The 22,827-nt window shown below is 36.0% G+C and overlaps 1 protein-coding gene across 1 annotated transcript in view; it reads left to right on the top strand.

The window, feature by feature from the left end:
* Window positions 1–4,105: 4,105 nt before the first annotated feature.
* The window catches only part of Olfm3 (olfactomedin 3), a 47,070-nt gene continuing 28,348 nt past the window's right edge, over window positions 4,106–22,827 (top strand). Inside the window, exons 1-2 of the mRNA XM_042683291.1 lie at window positions 4,106–4,234; window positions 15,799–15,945. Of these exons, the coding sequence (XP_042539225.1) occupies window positions 4,106–4,234; window positions 15,799–15,945 (276 nt within the window). The remainder of the gene's footprint in view (window positions 4,235–15,798; window positions 15,946–22,827) is intronic.

A 22,827-nucleotide genomic window follows, 5' to 3' on the forward strand; every position in this document is an offset into this window, starting at 1 on the left:
TCTTACAATCTGTCAATCAGTGAAATCCATCAGTGTTCTACCCAATTACTAGCTTCTTCCTTTTCTCTTTTTTATCACTCCTCCCCTTCTTTCTGCTCTTCTTCCTTTTTCACCTCCTTCATCAATAATCTATTAATCTCTGTAATTATTTTTTTCTTTTCTTTTTTCCTTATCCTGGTACTGGGTTTCAACTCAGCTCTTGCTTAGCTTTTTCACTCAACGTGGTGCTCTACCACTTGAGCCACATCTCTACTTCCAGCTTTTTACTGGTTAATTAGAGGTAAGTGTCTCTCATATTTCTCTGCCTAGGCTAGCACCCAACAATTCATAGATCTCAGCCTCTTGATTAAACAGGATTGTAAGTGTGAGCCACCAGTACCAGGCTTATTGTTGTTTCTTTACAGCTGTATCTAATTTACAATTTCTCCTTTTCCCTTAAAAATATTATAAATTACAAAATGTAAGTTCACATTGATTTTTTTCCCTTTTTGGTGCTTAGTGAATATTCTTAAATTCTTTAATTTATTTTGACCAAAATCAAATTTGGAGTACACAATTATCTCTTTATCTAGTTATTTTCTACCATATTTTGTGTGACAATCAGCACTTTTGCATTTATTTACCTTGCCATATCTGCCTGTGCTGTGTTCCCCAGGAATCCCCAGCCATCTATTACTCAAATGGATCCAAAACTTAGAAACAAACATGGAAAATTAAAAACTATGTGCTACGAATCAAAAGAAAAAATTTTCTGTTACAGAACATACCTAAATTATATGTCTTGCTTACTTAATATTTATTTGCTTAGTAATTATATATTACCTAAGACTAACATGAAATACTCAAGATAATAAAAAAGACATCCTGGCATTTAAAAATATCTAATGAATAAATATGGTAATCAATATATTTTAGAATTTCATGAGCAATTATGCATAGTTGTAGATTTTATAGCTATTGATCCACCTTGAGATTCTATAAAGAAAATAGATTTATAATCAGGACATATTTTCAGTGTGATTACTAGATTGAGGCAAGTATTTGTTACTTACTGGAGATAGAAGTTGTTTCTGTTTCTAACTTATTGAAAAAGTATGTAGATAATCTAAAGATTATCATGAGTTAAAATTAAAGAAAATCTCTGGTTGTTTGAAGATTGGGATCTGTATAGGCTACACTGGTTTGTTTTTGTTTTTGTTTGTTTTTTGTTTTTAACTAGACCATAAAGGTTATGAGGCTTAGGTAAAGTAACCTTTTTCTGAAATTCAGATTACCAGTCTTTGATGTTCTGTGCCGCAAGCAAGTCACTCTGGGTATGGATAACAAGGAAGTCTACTTCTTTGCCCCATCATGATTCTTCGGATGTTTTTCTATCCCGATAAATGACACTCATCATCCAAACGCAAAGCTGGAGGCTGACCAATTACTTCTTCCTAACTTTTCACACATACTCAACCACAATGAACTGCCAACTCCCTTACAAGCCTGCATGGAATCCATCCACTCATATTCCACTGACAGATTCCTTATGCTTGGACGCCACCCATCTTTTACCTAAACTATATCTGTAAGTGACCTCCTGCTTCTGCTAAGGGTTGTTCACCCTGTAGCCCTTACCTGTCTCTTTTCATCATAAAAATGTCGAAGTAATAATTCACATGTAAGACGAATGATTTCACTGCTTTGCATTAAACACTTGCATGACATGCACAATTAAGTCCAGATACCTCCGGGTGCTCTGAAGCCTTGGGACTGGTCCAGCCACTATTTCCAACCTTCATTCTTAACATTTCCATCACAGGGCAGCCGTTACTTCTCCATAGCAAAAGTCTTTTCTATCTGAAAACTAGATTTAAACTTTTGAAATGGAAATCACAGCAGGGCATAATGTTGTACAACTGTGATCCCAGCTCCTGGGAAACTGAAGATTGTGAGTTTGAGGATAACCTATGCAATATGGATGTCCAGACTTTGCCTCAACTAACCTAAATAAATTCAATGGAAATCACTCTGAGAGTTCTGCAAACTATTTAGTTCTTTGCAAATTGTAGTTATTTTTATTTCCTCCAAGGAATAATCATTACACTTTAAGGTTTTTCTATTTCTATTTGTGTATTTAAAGCTCTTCTCATAACCAGAAATTTTAGCTTTCATGTTGTTTGTAAACATCAATGAATCATATACCTCATCATTTTTTTTCCAGTTCTTCAGTGTACTTACTTGCGTCTCTAGGAAATTGAAATAAGCACTGTATTTCTTCCTTTCTTTTTAATTTGCAAATAAGAGATTTGTTTTCCCCTGACATTCAATCTTATACTCTTCTAAAGATGCTATTATTTTGTTGACTGATCGTTCATTAATAAGTAAAATTACCATCTGCTGCATGACTTCCTAAATTATCCAGTAATTGAATGTATATTAATTTTCCATTTTGGAAATTAAACTATCAAAATGACACCACTGTTCTTTGTTGGAGCTAGATAGAGTTCCAGGTATGTTTAGATTTGCATTCTGACATTACCACATTTATATACTAATGTCCACTTTCCCAGTACTTTCTATGAATAATCTGCTAACTTAATACATAAACTAGGGTCCTTTTATCCTTCTTGGTTTTTAATGTGGTATAACTTTTGAATCACCAAAAAAGAATAATACTTATATATATAGCCTCAATTCCAAGTTAATAGATGCAAAGAAGATTTAGAGTTTCTTAATGGTCTGGAAGTCTAAAGTACATAGACACAGTATAAATATGCATGCCTTTCAAATTTATTATAGACATTTTTCTTTATTTGTCCTGTCAAAACTGTTAAGAAAAACATGTATCTTTGGTTGAAAATTGCAGATGCAAACAGTTTCAGAATTCTCCTAAGGAATCAACAGAATATTTTTCCTTTATATGATCCATTCTATTTCATTTAATTTTCATGCAGCTACATTTCCTTTTGTGTCTTTTCTGTTCTTTGTTTTAAAATTCATTATTGTATATAACGATGACTGCCAATTTATTCCTTTTGGGGCCTGAAGTTTGGATGGATGCAGTTTGTAGACTTTGTTAAAAATAAAAATACTACAACAAAATTACTCACAAGCTTTGAACACGATATTCTGCATTTGCCAATGGAGTTCTAATAAACAGATTATTGAATTTTAGAGCTGAAAAGGGCCTCAGAGAGCATGGAATCCATCCCTCATATATTATAGAAAACAATAAAGCCAAGGAAGATTAAGTCACTGACCACTCACACAGCTAACTAGGGAACAAGAACCAGACCCTCAAACTTGCCAAATCCAAGTCCTGTGGCCCATTTAATAAATCACACATCGTCTGAAGACAGATTTTCAGTATTATCAGACTGTCATTCCTCATAAAGTGAAAATACAATTAGCTGAGTTTGCCATGTGACTCTCTACCTACAAAGCAAAGCAAACATTCTCAAAGACAAACCTGGGAACATGGAATTTCTATGACATAACGTTTCTACAAGGCCACCCTTTCTGACTGTTCAGATATAATATGCCTTAAGGAAATGATCACACAGGCAACGGCTATTCATTTTTAACATGGTAATTTCCTATTAGGATTAGTATCTGATTATCTTGGAAATTATCTACAGACTTCTATTTTCTGTGCCCTCCCTTGTCCAGAGAAATCTGTAAATATTAAATTTGGCGTTTGAAATGCATGCTTTGGCAGATCTCCATTTAAAAGGAGGTTTGTGGTGTTTTGTTTTTCCTATGAAAGATAAAGCACAGCTGATTATACTTGTACAAACCCCAAAGGAAATGGGCTTTGTTGATGGTAACTGACTGCAATGAAGCTGGAAAAGCTCTCATTTCTTCTTGCCCTCCAACCTCTGCTGTGATCATGACAAGCCAGCCCTACCAGGAACACAGTGATGATCCAGCAAAGCGTCTTTACTTGGGAGGAAAAAGAAGGCAGGGCACTCCTCAGGAGGGTGGGCAATGAGGGTTCTGTATGCGTTCCCGAGTGATTAGAGTTTCATACTGTAGAGGTGGCTCGCTGTAGTGACGCCTCCCACTGCCAGCCAGGCTCCGGGATCCTAATCAGTCACTATGAAAACTCATTAGCTCCACAGCAATGAGTCCTCCACTGCTGAAGCTTGGTGCTCTGCTCAGTACCATGGCAATGATCTCAAACTGGATGTCCCAAATTCTACCGTCTTTGATAGGACTGAACGCCACGAGCCTGTCGACGCCAGATATTTTAGTAAGTCATTCCCATGGGTTTGACCATCTTGGGATGAGAATGTATTATATCAGTGTAAATTGCAAAAGCTGAGATTTTTATGTATAGTCTGACTTCAAAGAGATCTTATCTATACGATAACTTTAATCATAGATATTAAAGAACACTTTAAAGTTATGCCAAAGTGGGGTGGGGGGGTGGATTGAAGATTCTTTGAGAAACTAGCTGTAAAAAGAGGCACTAGACTCCTTAAATTCTTACTAATGAAAAGCTTTAAGTGGACTATATTAATTTGCAAATTGCAAGGAATTTTAAAAATGCATGGTTTACTTTTGGATTATCATTATTTTGCTTCCTGTGATGTCTGTAAATTTTCCATAACATCTCCCACAGAATGAGATGTCCAGTATATTCTGCCTAGTTTTTTTACTACAGTAGGTTTTTCTTTGAAATGCAATTAATGCAGTGAGTAAATAAAAATAAAGAAATAAGCTCATGTATTTAAAGCCTGCCCAAAAGACCTGCAAGAGAGCTAAATAACACAAATGATAGAAAACACTATATCATTGTATTATTTATTATTTTATAGACTTTTCTTGTTACTGGTTTAACTTGCATAGTTTTCTGTCCCCTGAAACTAATGGAATTTAGTCCTTCCCACTTTATTTTAATAAAGCCTTTTCTGGTACCTTGAAGCAAAGTTTGATTAATCACACTCTGAAATACTTTAAAGACAAATAAAAACTCTGTTAAAAAAATAAAACTTTAAAAATTCAATTAAAAGGAATAGGCTAAGCAAAAAGACAATTTCCTTAATACAATATTTTTTAAAAATCTACAGAAACAAATAGGCTTTGAGGATTTTTAACCTTTATATGGATTATTTGAGAAACTAAAACCTGAAAAGTAGCCTTCTATTTTTAAGAGTTGTCTGCAGTTACTAATAATAATTAATCTATCAATCAATGTGTAATTAACTGAGTAAAGCTAGACTGAATTAGTTACATAATATGTTAGCTTCTCCTAGGGCTTAGGGACCAAGGGAATAATGTGAGGAAAACTTCTCCTGCCTTCACATTTTACCACCCGTAAGTCATTCATAATGTATTACTGAGTAAAGTCTCTTCCTTACTTGCAGGTGATGGCTTGGCAGAAAGGATTTAAAGAGATTCATGGTTAAAAAGCAAATGTGATATGTCATTACCATTACAATTATGAAGAATTCTATACTATTTATATTTAGTGAATCAAGGTTTTCCAAAGCCTAGGTACCTAATTCTTTCCATGACATAGTGTTGAATTAACCCTTTCAGAAAAACAATACCCAAGGAAGACCAAGACATAGTTGTTGAGTTAACCCTTTCAGAAAAATGATACCCAAGGAGGAAAGTGATTGATGAGTTAAATTAAAAATTTGACACCATTATCCTGAGGTGTGTGGGGGTTTTTTGTATTTAGACATTGGCTTGGTTATTTTCTATTGTTAATAAATGAAGGGATGTAAATTTCCAAAGCCGTAAATGATTCCTTAAGGACTTCTAGTTACCTTGCAAGTTTAATCTTAGTTATTGCTACTTTCTGACTGATAATGTGTTCATTAAAACATACAAAGCATTGCTGTAAGTATACATACTTTTGGTACACTAATGCTTTGGATATTTCCCCTTGGCGAACAAAAATCTCAGAATATCAAGCAAGTGTTCACAATGGCTAGTGTTCATAAGTTAATAAATGGTATTCTCTAGAAAAACAAAGAAACCAAACTTTATTTCTGCCTTTGTCTGCTTTACAGAAGAGTAATATCAGTTCAATAATTATTATAGATGACTACTCATAACTTTAATTAAAATACTGAATGAATTGGTATTTCTTAGATACAGACCATAAAAATATTGATGCAGAAATTTGGATAGAATGTTAAAAAAAATCACAAGCATCTGGATGGATTATTTTAACTTTATCTTTAGTAACAAAAACTTTTTTGGCAAAGTACATCTCAGATAATATATGCAGGATAGATATTGTTTCAGTAAAGCTGTAAAATAGATAATTGATCAAATAACTTCTGGGATGATCACTTATTAGGATTCTATCATTTTCTTCCTACCCATTCAAACTCTAAGCCCAGTGAATATACTCCACTGAAGCCTTAGTGATGTTATAGTGGGATTTAATCATGTGATATAGAAAAGTCACATTTTGAGAGGTCGAATTGGTAGTCTGTGTTAGAAAACTGATGACTGTAAGGCAGAAACATGTCTCCCCAAAACTTGCAGCCTCGAATATTTAATTCTGTTAGGAAACGGAGCCATGAGGGTGGGAGAGTAAAGAGCGAGCAGAAAAACAATCTCAACAAACCAGATTAACTCTAATGGGGGGTTGAAGTGGGTCCCCATGGTGACTTGAATCAGGAGACACCAGGCATGGTGCAAAAAATGGCAGCTGAGGTGGTCAGAGCTTAAATAGTGTCATGATCAGAGGGTAGGGTCACAGGAAGCTCAAGAGTTCAAAGAGTCTCTCCAGTTCTTGGTACAAGCCTGTCAGGTGCAGTAATCCTGACTCTAGGAATTCAGACACCTGGGGTTGGAGGTGGGGCTTCACCTCTAAGAGTTTTCAGAAAATCCCCATCCACCAAGGTGCCAAGATGGCATCAGTTAGACCCAGTATCCAAGTTTCAGAGGTCTCAAGATTATCAATGGAAATACACCTCCTATAACCCATCCTTGTCATATTGAAAATGAAAACAAAAGATCTCAAAATGGACAAGTGATCAATGAGATTGCCTCCAGCTGGTTAAGGGCAGAACCAAATATGGATCCAAGTCAGTGGTCTGCAATTCTGCCCAAAGAAGTCATTTCTCACATCACTTCCATTGCTAGGTTTCACCCTGCCTGGTCTCTGCAACCACACTAGATTCTCCCTGACTCTTACGAGACTGTTTCCAATGTCCCTGGACTATTCTCTCTCCTTCTATTCCATAACAAAATCCTATTACTTAAAATATGTCTTTTCATCTCTTTAATCATACAGAGCTAGAAAAAAGCTATAAACTCAGCTAGGTTATAAGCCTTCCAAAAGGTTTTGCATGCATAAAGAAGACAAGATTTGGGAGAGTAAGGGAGGTAACATAAAAGGTAGGACAAGGGTGAACAAATACAACAGTGATGCTCACTAGACACTATGTGGAAAATGAAGTGGATATCTTGTGGTTGGGGATGGGAGAGAAAAACCGGATGAGAGCGATGGAAGGAGAGACATGGTTAAAAAGAATTGTACTCATTACTCATTACCTGATTCATGTATATCAACTCTACAGTAACAAAAAAAAAAGAATCTCCTCTGTGGCATCTTAGTCATTGGGACAGAGCAGTGAAGGAGATGTTTCTGATCAGAGTATGTGCTTCTAGAAGCCTCTCACAAAATTCAATAAAGAGCCTTGTGATTATTTCTATGGAGAGGGTTGCTGGGACTCTTAGCTGGAAGCGTGAGCAGATCCTTAACCAATAGGTATATCTGCATGGCAATAAGCAAAACCAGCTTTTTTCTTCCATTCCCCCCTCACTTTCTATCATGAATGTGATCAGCCTTCAACCAGCACATGCCACACATGGAAAAGGAGGTCTCCAAATTTGTTTTCATGTTCGTTCCTGGAACGTGCAAATAACAAAAAAAATGCAGCTGTGAGTATGAATGTGGTCTTTCTTAAAAATAATAGCTTCAAATGACCTGAATGTATATAATATGTATTATATACGTGTGTGTATGTGTGGGTAGATGTACATATGGATATATTTTTTTTCTTTTTAAAGGATAGTTTGAGTCATTAAATCATTAAATGGCAATGAAATTTGCTTATGGCAGGTGCTTCTGAAATAGGCAGGATTTGATTGTCTCAAAAGCTGAAAGACTTTTGAAATTCCCAGAACATTTAAGAAAATAATAAATCATTAAATACAATTCATGAGGTGATAAACACTCTTTAGGTACGACTTTTTAAATGACTTTCATTTATTCGTCTCCTGTGGCCCTCATTTCCATTTTTGTTTGTTGCTTGGTTTTTCTATTTGCCTTTTTTGTGCCTTACTCCCCTGTTGTTATTATTATCGACATTGTTGTTTTTACTTCTACACTGTAGCATGGGGCTTGGCCTTTGGAGAGATTGGGTGTCTGAGAGGAGAATTCAGCTCTCTGAAGACTTAGGCTCCCTCTGGCTCTTCTCTCTGATGCACAGTCATTTCCCCAGGAGGCTGAGCTTCTGAGAAGTCCCTCATGCTGTGGACTCCACACCAGGAACAACACAGGAAAGAGCAATTAAATAAAGCTAGAGGACATAGAACAGACACAAGCTGTTCTCAAATAGTCATCCTTACCTGCTGTTGGTGGTAGGACAAGGCCTGCAGGGGATTTGTGGGCATAAACCATTTGTTTTATTACATTTTAAAGTATCCATCTGAATTCTCCTTATAACTACTTTGATGAATTACTCAACTTGAAAGTTCTGAAATACCTCCAAACAGTCAATATACCCTCTAAGTTTCTTATCCTTGACTAACCAACCTGTTCTTAATTCTAAAGGCAACTGTCTGACTTTAGTAGTTTCGGCTTGCTTTATTTATGTTTTGGAGGAGGAATGTTATTTTGATTTGTAGTGCTGGAGGTAGAAATACAGGGCTTTGTGCATACTAGGTAAACACACTACCACCGAGTTACATCTCCAGGCTCTACTTGACTGACTTAACCTTTTCATTTAGTTTGTTGTTGTTGTTGTTGTTGGTTGTTTGTTTTGAGACAAGACATCACTATATAGCTCAGGCTGTTCTCAAATTCAGCCTCCAGGTGCTCAAATTCAAGTGTAACTAAATTCAGGCATCTTATTGTGATTCATATGATCATTTTTCCCTGAAAAACCATTATGAAATGTATATTTCATGGTGAGCAACTAAACAAATTAAGGAGAAGAACTAGGTGAAAGAATAGAATGACAAACAAATCATTTTTTAAATTTACCTTTAAAAATTGTACAAAGGGGCTTAAAGTCACCATGTCAAGTACTCTATGTACTTAGATATATTTATTATATGTATTTGTGTGTCTTACATTGATCAATATTTTGATCAATATCATCTCTTCTGTCAGTCTCCCTCACCTTCCATTCTATCCCAACCTCACCCATTGTCTCAAGTTTCCTAGTTCCGTTTTTACATTGTACTTTGAGTCCTGTGACTCTATTTGTCCACAGAATGGCAAATATCGGTAACGGTACAGAATAGGATAATTGTCTTTTAGTACAGGAATTACCCAATTCACAAGAGTAGGTTTATTGTTAAGTGCCTGAAACAGAAATAGGGCCCATAGAGAAGATGACAGAGAGAGAAATTCACACTGCACCCCTCAGCTTTCCATCAGGGGAAGAGGCTGCGGTGGAAGTACTGAATTCTCTATGGTACAGTGGTCCCACAATTCTACTGAGAATGGAAACACAAGAATTTAGGGCAGAAGTTTCATTGAGTAGAAAGATATAGGACTAAATAAGAGTTCTAAGGTCCTTCCTAACTCTTAGTCATTATGATTTGTAAAAGAGCTGAGCAGAACTAACTACCCTGAAGGTAATGATACTTTTTTTGTTTCTTATTTATTTTGATAGTTTTTGTTTGTTTGTTTGTGTTTTTTGCCCTCTTAAAGCCTGGAGATTTCACTGAAGAAGGAATATTTATTTATCTCAGTTCTAAGTATTCTTATAAATAACAGCCAGAAAACTGCTCAGGAGTGACATCTTTATTAACACCTCCTCCAGAACACAGCTTCTTTTAGTGTGATCTGTCAACCTCTCTCTAATTCCTTCCCTCACATCTCTCTTCTCACCACAACTGAAGTCATTAGCATGCCAAACCACATTTCCTTCTCTGGGACCAAACATATCCTTAGATAGAAAATTTATGAAGGGTTTTCATCACTCAGGTATCTCTACTCTAAATCAAATAGGTTTTCATAAATGAAATTTTTTCTGCTTTATGGCTCTACCTTGTACACTATTTTCAGTAGCTTTATCACTTTTGCCTAAGTGTACTTTATGTGAAAGACCCGGGAACTCAGCAGAAAGCATAAAATACAACAATGTTCAAGTCACTAATTTTCTTCTGTCTAAAGGATTAAAATTCTCCCCCTTTGTCTGCTGCCCTGATCCTTTGATTTCTCTTCCCTACAAAATCTAGACCCTTGCAAATGATCATAATACCTTCCATGGGAATCCTCTGCTCCATCTTGCTGTTCCTAATCACTGCTATGCTGAGTGATAGCCTGTGCTTATCTGGATGTCATGAGCTGCAGAGGTGTCTGTCTATTCTACCAGTCTTGCTATGGCTAACAGCCCGTGAACATAGATATGCTATCTACATTGAGTTACAGAATGATCATTTAGAGTTCTGGCCTGAAAGTTACAGTAAACTTATATGAGTCTCATATATGACATTTACTAAATTGGATCACTTGGGGGAAAAAAAATCCTAAAAATCTTTGAGTTTCACTTCCTTCATGAGTCAAATAAGATATTGACTATTTCTAAGTGCAAATTGTTCAAAAGGAATAAGATAAATGCAATTGCTAGTGATTTGGTAAGGGAAAAATTATCAAAATCCAGGTATTTTGATTTATTTTTCATTCCTCAGGGTATTTTCTTACTGATATGAAAGATTTACCAGGTGATAGCTTTATATTTACAAAGCATAAATTTATGATGAAATTTTAAGCAAGGAACCTAGAGTTGAAATAGTTGTTAAAAGTATCATTTTAATTCCTCTATTTAGGGTATTCTTAAATATTTCATGAGTTTTATCATATTCAGAATAGCTAACCAGTTCATTTAGTTCTTCTAATTAACACAAAAGTTTCAAAGAGAATGGCATCAGTAATCAGATTCAGGATGCTTTGAGTAGCAATAACCTATATGGGCATCCCAGTTCAAAGTCTTGGGGTTCCCAGTAGCCAGAAAATGCTCTGGGATACCATTACATATTATGGGAGGGTAGAAATGATTGGGGGTAGAGTGTAGTGGTTAAACTTCATATTCTGAAATTAGGCTATACAAGAACAAATCCCAGTCCTGCTGACTTTCCTGCATGACTTTAAGCAAAGTCTCAGATTCCTCATCAGTAAAATATGCAAAATGACATCAGCTGCTCCATGGAGTTATTATTCAAAGGTAATGAAACACAAAAAAATTAAGTAGTAGGGTTGTACACATGCTCTTTCTAGAGAAACAAAGGTTGCACATTTTGCATCATTTGTGGTAGCTAGAATGTACCTATAACTCTGTATATAAACCCATTGGGCGGTATGCAAGTGGTTACTAATGAGATAACTGAGCACATTAGACTCTATGGAGAGCTCCAACAGTATATTCTTTTAGAAAGACTAAATCAAATCTCAATAAAATCAACACCAGGAAAGGGATACATGTAAGAGACAAGTATGGAGCCAAGCAGAGACGGGTACTTGAGTGAAGGGAGGGAAGGGGGGAAAATGTAGTCAAGACTTTCATTGTATGTACCACAAAATTAAGAAAAGAAAGGGAAGAGGTGAGCTGAAGAGGGGTGAACATTTTAAAAGCGGTGTCAATGATCATGATTGTAATCCTAGCTATTCAGGAGGCTGAGATCTGAAGATTGCAGTTCAAAGCCCTCCCAGGCAGAAAATCCATGAGGCTCTTATCTCCAATAAACTACTCAGAAAAAGCTAGAAGTGTTCCTGTAGCCCAAATGATAGTGCTAGGCTTAAGCACAAAGAGACTCAGGAACAGGGCTCAAGCCCTGAGTTTAAGCCCCAGGACTGGCCAAAAAGAAAAAAACCCAGATGCATTGTATTCATAAACTGCTTTGTTATCTTTGTTATATGGTGCTTCCTTTGTACAACTACTTAAAGATAATTTTTTTAAATCACAGAAAAAGAATAAATGTTCTTCTATTACATGAGTTTACTGATACCTGGTCATTGCTCTTGAAAGTAGTATGAATATCTAGGAAACATCCAAATATGTCCTTCTTCCTAGCTGTATTTTGGTATTTTTTCAAAACCAGCCTGGATGCTCCCAAAGCTTCCTCTATTTATCACTGACCCTAAGAGAGAGGTCAATAGTAAAATCCACAGGATGATTAGCACTGATCTTTTATATAAGGTTTTTCCTCTTTCAGGTTACCTTTTCCTTGCTAAAACAGGTGACTTTTTACAGTCTGAACCATTGAAAGTAGCTGCGGTACAGAAAGTCATGCCTCTTTTCTGTAGATCTTCCAAGGAAACAATTGGAAGTACACACAGGGCTTGTGTCTTTAACAAGAAATGTACTCATTGCCTTACTCAAATAACTGTAACCCCTCTGTACAGTATCTTTACAATAAAATAAAATGTAATAAGAATGAGGAAGATATATGGCTCATGTTGAATGGGATACTTTGTATATATGTATGGAAATGTCATAACTAAGGCCTCCCTGTATAACTAACATGTGCTAATAAAAAGAAATATAGAAAAAAAAAGAAGCTAACAGCTGACTGTTCACCTTTTCCCTGCCTCACCACCTAGCCCTACAATGATGAGCTTCACTCTCAACTAGCAAACACTTGGCAAGTGAGCACCAGTATTAATGGTGCTGGATTTAGTAATCAGTGTTTACATCCCTGTTAAAATATTTCAATATTATAATTGGGTGGTCCTGTCTCCTTCTTCCGAAAGCTAGATTTATTCCATCTGCAAGCCTTAATTTTCTGACATATTTGAAACTTACATCCAATGTTGGGAGACAACTCCAGAGCCTATATTTAGACAAACTAATCCCATCCTGTTACTTGATTTAACCTTGTAATAATATCAGCTAAACTGTTGCTATCTTTGTTCTGGAGATAATCTCTTTACTTTCCCTATAACTCCAAAGAATATGCTAAGATCTTTAAGATATTACCAGATTCCAACAACGTACAATTCTAAAAACATCTTTCTATGCTAACTAAATATTCAGGCACAAATGCCACAAAGAAAGGGTAAGTGGAATAACAACAACAGAAAAAGAAGTATAATAATGAGTCTGATCCCCCTCAAGAATATAAAGCAGGAAGTAGACAGATAAACACTGAAACAGCAAGTCTGGCTCAATTTGCTTTTAATAATAGAACAAAGACAAGGATAATGTCTTTATGATTTTCTCAATTTTATAGTTTATGGGCATCCAAATATTAGTTTATATTGGAATACCTGTCAGTATCCCAGATTGGTTATCATTTGAGCCTTTGAAGTCAAAATGACCTGTGCATTGATTTATAGTAAGTACTTGATAAGCTGGAACTTGGGACAGAAAAAAAATGTAGATAAGATTGCTTTCCCTCATCTGTAGATTCAAGAAATTATTTCTATCTATCATATCTCAGAACAGTACAGAATTAAAAATAGAACCAGGATAAATAGAATTCAGATCTTAGCTATTCAAATGGACTCAGGATAAGTAAGAAAGACCCTTGATTTGGCTCAGATTTCCTCAGGAAAAAAACAAATTCACACAAAAGGAGATGATTTACCTGTACAACATTTGGTAGGCATTTTATTTTCAATATTTATCTCAGTAATCTCTTAAAAATACATTTATACTTACCACCATGTTATTATGGGGATATAGCATACAAATTAAAAATCACATACCTAAAAATCTACTTCTCTCCCCCCCCAAAAACAAGCTCTTCATGTCTGTGAGACATAATCAGCACAAATGGAAATGTGCTGTAAATGAAAATACACACATAGTTCCAAAGAGAGGACACTTCTTTTCTATGAAATTTTACTAATATTTCATTAACAATTTTTATAGTAAATATTGAACTGAAGGTATTTTGGATAAGTTCAAGTAAATACTGAAATTACTGTCACTACTTTCTTTCCTACTGAAATTACTGTCACTACTTTCTTTCCTTGTCAAATGCAGTTACTAGAAAATTTGACCTCACACATGAAACACTTGCACACTTCTATTATAATGTATAGCTTGGAGCAGAGCATGTGGCATCAGACTGGAGACACTATTTACATTTTGCACATTCTAGGCAGGTTGGGCATCATCACAATCATAGTAGTAATACTCAATACCTGGAATCGGGCTGCTGTTGTTGTTGTACCATTGCATCAAGTCAATTAAAATAAGTTTCTCCTGAAATGGAGCCCAGACAATCCTCTAAGCAGACTCAGTGCAAACATGAGCCACCCAGTGCTCCCAGTACTCATAGGAATGGGAGCCACACTAGTATAGCAGCTCATCTGTTATAGCTTATATTGTACAATGGAGGAGCTATTCATAAAAAATTAGGAGAGGCAAGCCTTTCCCATGTGTTAATGCAGATACTTCTATTTCACTTATTTTCAAGTCTGGTTATAGTAAAATTCTTCTACAGCTGAAGAATGAAAGTAAGTGTTATCTGCTTACATTATTTGAGAACCTATTAAACTTCTTCTTGAAAGAAAATGAGACAAACACTGAGGTTAATTATCTATGCACTTGCTATGTATAGACAGGATGTGTTCATATATCCAATAGCCAGGCATATGTAATTGTTGAACTAAGGTATCTGATCTACAGACAACAGTACTCTACACATTTAATACCTAATGAATAACACAATTCTTCCAGTACAAATAGAAGGAATGGATAAACTCATAGGTATGAAGTAGACAAACGAGGTAACAGAAGGGAAATGAGCAATGATGAGGGTCAACATGACATGCTTGCATGTTGGCTGGAATGAGGGTTTCTATTGGCCAGGAGGCAAAATTATGAGTATAAATGTGAGGTGGAATTGGACATTCCAAGGTTCAGAGAGAGAGAGAAAGAGAGAGAGAGAGAGAGAGAGAGGGAGAGAGAGAGAGAGAGAGAGAGAGAGCCTATGATATGGTTAGGGCATAGATATTATTGAAGGAACAGGTTGATACTTTTTCAAAAAAAAAAAAAAACTTTTACTCCCTCTAAAATTCTGTCTTTCACAAAACAGCACTGATTTATTACCCTGTATTACCATGTAATTTCTTTCCCATCTTATTAATAATTACTCCTTCAATACATAGGAAGCTCCTTGTTTTATTTCAGAACATCAGACAGGAGTAATGATCAGGAAAAAATATACTATTAGTTGACATTTACTGTTAAAAATGACAAGCTAGCAGATCTGAGGCAGAAAGAAGCCTATAGGTTATGTATGATTAAGTGGTTATCAGAAAGTTCTAAAATGGCATTAAAATATCAGACAACTACCAAAACCAAACCAAAACAAAACAAAGCCAAAAAAAGGAAGCAGTCAATGTGAGATCATCAAAGAGTTGTTCATTGAGAGTCTAAAGAAAGACAAAGGATTTCCATCAGGACATTCGTTTTAGAAAGGTAGTTAAATGAAGTCACACTGCCTATGTAAATCATTTAATCTTTCTCTTCTCACTTTAAAGGATGAAGACATCAACTTTATACAAGCAAAGATGCTTTGCTAACGATGTTACAAACTCACATTCTCCTGATCCTATAACAAGAGCCTGTGTTTTGTGTGTTTGCCATTGGTTTTTCTCAGACTCAGATTAGCCCTAAGGAAGGGTGGCAAGTATACAGCTCTGCACAGGATCCTGATGGGCGATGTATCTGCACTGTGGTGGCCCCAGAACAAAACCTGTGTTCCCGGGATGCCAAAAGCAGGCAACTTCGCCAACTGCTGGAAAAGGTAGGTGTCTTGGGTCCTCTCTGCATATGTTTATTGAGATCTACCATTCTTCGGGGAAGAAGTATGACAGATCAGGTAGCTGAGTAGATCCCTCTGATTTTTGTCATCTTTTTCAAATAAGTTTTTTTTTTTTTTCTCACTTCTTAGGAGAAGTATCTCAAGCTTTCTACCATATTTTTGAACTTCGAGAACTTTTCTTTTCCTAACCTCCTCTTCTTAAGACAAGGCTTTCTAATTCTTAATATATAGTCAGTCTTTCCTAAAGGCAAAAAAAGAAAAATCAACAAGCCTTCTTGTGATACCAGAAATTTATCTCCAACTCAGGATCAGATCACACTTAGCTCTTTGAGCTCATGGTTCCGGATACCATTAGTAATCTTGCAAGGAAGTTTAAATAATGGCATGCAATATGCAAGCTCTCTGGGCAGATAATGAATAATTCCAAGTATTTATCATCATTCTCCAAGTCATTCCTTAGAACATTAAGCTCTTCAATTTCATTCAGGACCATTCCCTCTATAATTTACTTAAGCTGAATCCATAACAATCAAATGCAGAATGCCCTTGATGTATTCTCTTCTACAGATAAAAGTCAGCTCATGAGAGGTTATTTATGTTTATTTAGGAGGGGGAAAATCCAGTGACTGGTTCTCTCAATTATCCCATTCAGGCTTGCCCTGTGCTCCAGGCAAGGATGACAACATGTTGGAAGTTTAAATATCAGGAATAAGAAGATAAATTCAATAGAATGGGCTTTAGTGGGTAAAGTGTTCATGAATTCACTCCATGCCATATTATTTCCATGAAGATCCAAACAGTTATGGCATTACATAGGAGCTATTCAACATAAAATCAAGACAGCAAATAACATGAAATCTAGCTTGTTCATGTAGACAAGGACATTTTTCACTATTTCAAGCCCAATTCTCATGACTTTCTTTCACCTTCCATAGAGACAGCATACATTTCTTTTGGGTACATAGTTTGGAAGTCTGCTGATGATAGAACTTATTGAGAAGTTTGCTTTCATGTTTTTACACAAAGCTTAGTTTGTTTCTCCCTCCCCTTTCTTGGAACTCTTAGTGCCTATTGGCTGAGTCCTCTCAGCTCTTGCATGGTGAGATCGCAGTCTCCCTGCTCCTTCAATATCCATCAGCAGACAAGAAGATACTATATATCACTTCAGATCAAATTAATGACTCTAGCTATTATGTGTCCTAACTGTTAAATGTCATTGATTAATAACTATAATAATCTTAGGGGTATTGTTTTCCAATCAATTATCTTCTTTTTTAAAACTTTAAATATATAGTAGTTAGAAAAAGATTTAATATTTTAAATTCATTTTTGTTTTTCCATTAAATTGTATAGCTACTCAAATGACTGACAATCTGTATCAATCTTGTGTGTGTGTGTGTGTGTGTGTGTGTGTGTGTGTGTGTGCCAGTCCTAGAACTTAAACTCAGAGCCTGGGTGCTGTCTCTGATTTTCTTTTTGCTCAAGGCTAGCGCTCTACCACTTGAGCCATAGCTGCTCTACTTCTGCCTTTTTTTTTTTGTAGTTTAGTGGAAATAAAAGTCTCACAGGCTTTTCTGCCTAGTCTGTCTTCAAAGTATAATCTTCAGATCTCACCCTACTGAATAGCTAGGATTACAGGCATTACTCACTGATACCCAACTAGTACTGAACTTTTCATCATATAACTATCTTTTTCTATGTCAAATATGCAGAGAAACATTTTAGCAGCATAACTTTATCTCGTGTCATTTTTTTCAGTATAGCATTAGATATAAATAAACATTTCTTCAATAATCAGTTGAAAACATTCAAATAAAGTGTAAATGTCACAGAGTAAATAATCCTCTCTACAGGTCCAAAGTGAAACATAGTTCAGAGATATGGTAGAATTAGAAATTAGGAGTGGATGAATAGGGGAAAGAAGGATAAATAGGAGTTTGTTTGAAAATAATCATGGAAATTAATATTCTATTTAATAGTTCATTTGGGTACATACTTTTTTTTTTTTTTTGGTTGGTTGTGGGGCTTGAACTCTGGGCCTGGGCGCTGTCCCTCAGCTCTTCAGCTCAAGGCTAGCGCTCTACCACTTCAGCTACAGCGCCACTTCCGGTTTTCTGGTGGTTTATTGGAAATAGGAGTCTCACGGTCTCTCCTGCCTGGGCTGGCTTTGAACTGCGATCCTCAGCTCTCAGCCTCCTGAGTAGCTAGGATTACAGGCGTGCGCCTCCAGCACCTGGCTTTGGGTACATACTTTAAAGAGATTCCACAAAATCATGCCTTTAAAAATTCATCAACACCCAAATGAGAGAAAATGTATAAAATTATTAACAAAGTCTAAATCTGAGCACGCAAGGTTTATCAAATTTGCTTTAAAGTAATTTTATGATAGAAGAGGAGTAATAAATTGTGTGCATACTTTTATAGTGGCCTGAAGGACATAAGCTGTAATGATCAAAAAAATATTTCAAATAAGCATTATTTTTCAGACTGAGTAGTCATTGGTGTCCATAGTTTTATTTATATCCAAGATTTTATAAACAAATAGAAATGAAGCAGCACACTCACCCTTAACCATAAAGCTGAATAAAAGGGAATATTATCAAAAGGAATAATAATGAGCTGGCACAGTGTCTCAGGCCTGTAATCCTGAATTCTCAGAGTACTCAAACTGGAATCTGAGAATTGAGGTTCAAAGCCATCCCAGACAGAAAAGTCCATGAGATTCTTCTTTTTTTAGTTGGTTGTGGGGCTTGAACTCTGGGTTTGGGCGCTGTCCCTGTGCTCTTCAGCTCAAGGCAAGCAGTCTACAGCTTGAGCCACAGCGCCACTTCCTCCATGAGATTCTTATCTCCAATTAACCAGTAGAGAAACAAAAGTGGAGGAATAACTCAACGGGTAAAGTGCCAGCCTTGAATGAAAAGCCAATGAGAGCATGGGACTGTGTTCAAACTCCAGTATGTGGTACATGTATGCACACACACAGAATAATAATAGTAGTCCTCATTATTTTTTTATATTTTATATTTTATATATTTTTATATTTTCTTATATATTTTTTTTATATTTATTATATTATTTTATACCATTCAATCTTTACAGAAAAGATTAGCTGTTTTGTAAGTTTGCATAAAAGGAAATTGGAGCTTTATTAGTCTAGGAACTTTCCAATATCACTAGACTTAGATCAATTTTTTTTTCTGGGGCTTTCGTTTTTTTTTAAAAACCACCCTGAATGTCATTGGTAGCAACCACGCCAACTTAAGTAATGTTTTGTTAAGCATTTTTACAAGTATGTATACTACAGAACATTAGGAAATTAATTCCAAGGTATTTCAGATCATATGCTATACTATAACTGTTCATCTAAAAAATATTTGGTAGCTAGTTGCTCCTACTTTATTTAGACCAGTATTTCCTGACTTTTGGACTACTGTACAAGCAACAGTCTCTTTATAAATACAAATGAGAAAACCTATATATAACCCTTTCTCACTGAAGATTTCCAAGACACAGTTTAAAATTTTGTAAAATTCATGGTGAATAAACCTTATTTTTGTTGTTGTCTTTAAAAAAAAATGTACCATTAGTGGGGCTTGAACTCAGGGCATGGGTACTACCCCTTAGCTTTTATTGCTGATGGCTGGTCTTGTACCATACCTTTAAGCCTCTGGTCCACTTCTGGCTTTGTAAGTGGTTAATTGGAGTTAATTGTCTCATGGGTGTTGCCAGAGCTGCCTGTGAACCCCAATTCTCAGACTTCAACCTCCTGAGTAATGAGAAACCCATTTTTTAAATAAACTCAAGCCTACCCAAATATATTGATCCATAATGCTTTTTCAAAAATAAACTGGCCTTCATACTAATCAATGCGAGTGACAAAATGTAAGTTAATTTTTGTTCAGAGAGATATTTAGCTTATAGGCAGAGGCACAAAATGATCAGTGAATGCAGACAAGAAGTGGGCAAAATTTTCTAGTGTGTCTCTCTTAGTCAGATTTTTGTCATTGTGACGGAAACCAGATAAAAACTAAGAGAAGAAGGATGTATTTTAGTCTCCCAGTTTCAGAGGTTTCTGTCCATAGGCATGTGGCTCCATTGTTCCTGGGTCTTGGTGAGCAGAGCATTGTAATGGGAGTGTATGGTAGAACAAAGTCCTCTCGCCTGGAGGCAGACAAGAGGCAGAGTGCAAAGAAATGGCAAAGAGGGACACAGAGGCAGCGAAGTTACAGCTTCTAATCTCACACACACACACACACACACACACACACACACACATCTATGATCTACTTTCTCCCTTTAATACCCACTACCTAAAATTTCTAGAACCCTCCAGAATATCATCTCTTGTTGGGGATCAAGCTCTAAATATAGGAGCTTGTAGGATACATTTCACATTCAAATTCTAACAGAATCCCCCCAGCAGGGGGACATGCATGGAAAACTGAATTTCAGCACAACTGCACACTAAAAGAGGAAACACAAAAGATAGATCACCTTCCTACAAGTCAAACAATTGAGGTCCAGTGCCCTGTGTCATTAGAAAAATGATACTCCCCCTTCAGTAGGAAGCAAATATCAGCTTCAACCAGCAAGAGAGCTGGCTAAGAGCAACACAGAGCCAGATTCCATTCACTTAGGAAGCTCTACCTCTAGCCTTCACCCCAGCTGTAGTCTTAATAATCACTCATAATTATCATATATGAACTACCATAATGAATATCAGCAAAAAATTTACTTAATGTATTTTTCCACCAACACAAATTAATTTCAAAATTAGCTTGATAGTTTGAGTCAAATGCAAGATAAAACAGAAGCCACTTTAACTTTTCAGAATATCATTTCTGCTGGGTACCAGTGGCTCACGCCTATAATCCTACCTACTCAGGAGGCTGAGATCTGAGGAATGTGGTTCAAAGCCAGCCTGGGCAGGAAAGTCCATGAGACTCTGCTCTCCAATTAACCACCAGAAAACTGGAAGTGGCACTGTGGCTCAAGTGGTAGAGTGCTCACTTTGAACTGAAGAGCTCAAAAGAAAGCTCCCAAGCCCAGAGTTCAATCCCCACAACCGACAAAAAAGAAAATCATTGCTCACACATCATTTTCTTTATCTAATGTATTTTGCTTTAATTATATTTTATAGCATGATAATAGAAACACAAAAATACTTTTTTGAAATTTGTCACCAATCATTATTACTATTGGAAAAGTCCATTTGTTAGACAATGTACGGACACATTTGGTAATAAGCATTGTGTATTCTTCTAAGTGATGGATATTTGCAATTATTTTCTCCTAGCTAGCATTTTTATTATTTGTTTAAATAGGCTTCAATTCAACCTATCAATTTCTGAATACAATGCAACTTGATCAATGTCATCCCTTCCATCATTACCGCCCCTCCCCCATCTTTTCCAAGCCCACACATCCCCTTAAATTACCTGGCTCCATTTTCACATCTGTACCTTAAATATTGTGACTAGCCTTTCTGTTTCCTTCCTTGTTCCCTCCTTCCCTTAACACACCCACCCCGCCATGATAACACATGTTGCAGTTTCCTGGTATTGATATTGTTAAACTGTAAGTTTGTTGTTCAAAGGAGTTACATCATTTTCTAAATGGACTCTGTCTGAGAACAGGGCTTAGGAGGATATCAGCCATGTTTTATAGTGGATATCTTTACAGACATATGCCATATTTAAATGGGTCATCAATTTCTATTAAACAAATGGCTTTGCTTTGTTCATGCTTAGCCATCAATGAAGTTAGAAAATTATTCTGAAAGCACTGTGTTTATTCACAATGGAGTTGCCCAGCTTTCAATGTTGGCTCAGTCATATTGTACTGCACTAAAAACTTTTTTTTCACCAAAAGCTTTCTGGATGTAAAATTGATAGTAAAATAAGAAATCTTTGTGGTCATATACTGCTATGCTTTACAAGCAGAAGGGAAGGGCTTTCAGATCCTCCTAAAATATGGAGATCTTAATTACCTATTGTTATTCTTGGAAACCCAAGTCCTTTACAGTGACAGAGCACTTGCTCTGTATCTGGTTCTGTGTAATGGCTTGAAAATAAAAGACATGAATAAAACACATCCCCTAACCACACAGAGATCAGCACATTGAGAGCCACATTCCTGGCACATCCCCAAGAACACATTATACATCCAGTTTTAAGATATGCCCTAAAAAAGACAGGATTCATACAGGGCAGGGACCAGGGATCAAGACAGCCAAGGGAAAAGAAAAGGGAAAATTGACTTGTCTGAGAAGAATGAAGGAACTAAGGCAAGTCAAGGTAAAAGTGCTCATTGTCTTTCCTGAATTTGACAATTCTAAGGTTGTATCAACCAAAGGTTAAACTTGTGACTACCTGGTGGCAAAAATTGTCCCCGAGTAAATCATTCCTTTGTAATCCACATTTTCTCCAATGAAATGAACAGTTTTGGTCCTTTTACTAATTACACATAAGGAGCACATGCTCATGAAAAACAAATGGAACAACTTGTGTAAGTGTGAAAAATAAAGCAAAACTCATTGCAATCTCACAACCATTTTTGTACCCACACTTTAAGATATTCATTTGTGGAAGTAAAAATATTCAGTGGAAATAGATTTATACATACGCTATATCAATTTACATATGCCTTGCTCTTTAGTATTTATTTTCTGTAGCACTTCAGCAATCTAATCAGTCACAACCACCACCATATATACATACATATGTATATTTCTAAGCCTTCCATATGTTTCCTCATAATGTTTCCTTATATATTCTCTTTCTTGTTATACGTGTGCATTTATTTGATTTAAAATGAAAGGATCAAATTATGTAAAGATCTTTACATTTGCTTTCCTGTGGAGAT

This window comes from Dipodomys spectabilis, unplaced genomic scaffold (genome assembly GCF_019054845.1).
Source record: "Dipodomys spectabilis isolate Male_0828 unplaced genomic scaffold, ASM1905484v1 ptg000002l, whole genome shotgun sequence".
In the NCBI taxonomy this organism is placed as follows: Eukaryota; Metazoa; Chordata; class Mammalia; order Rodentia; family Heteromyidae; genus Dipodomys; species Dipodomys spectabilis.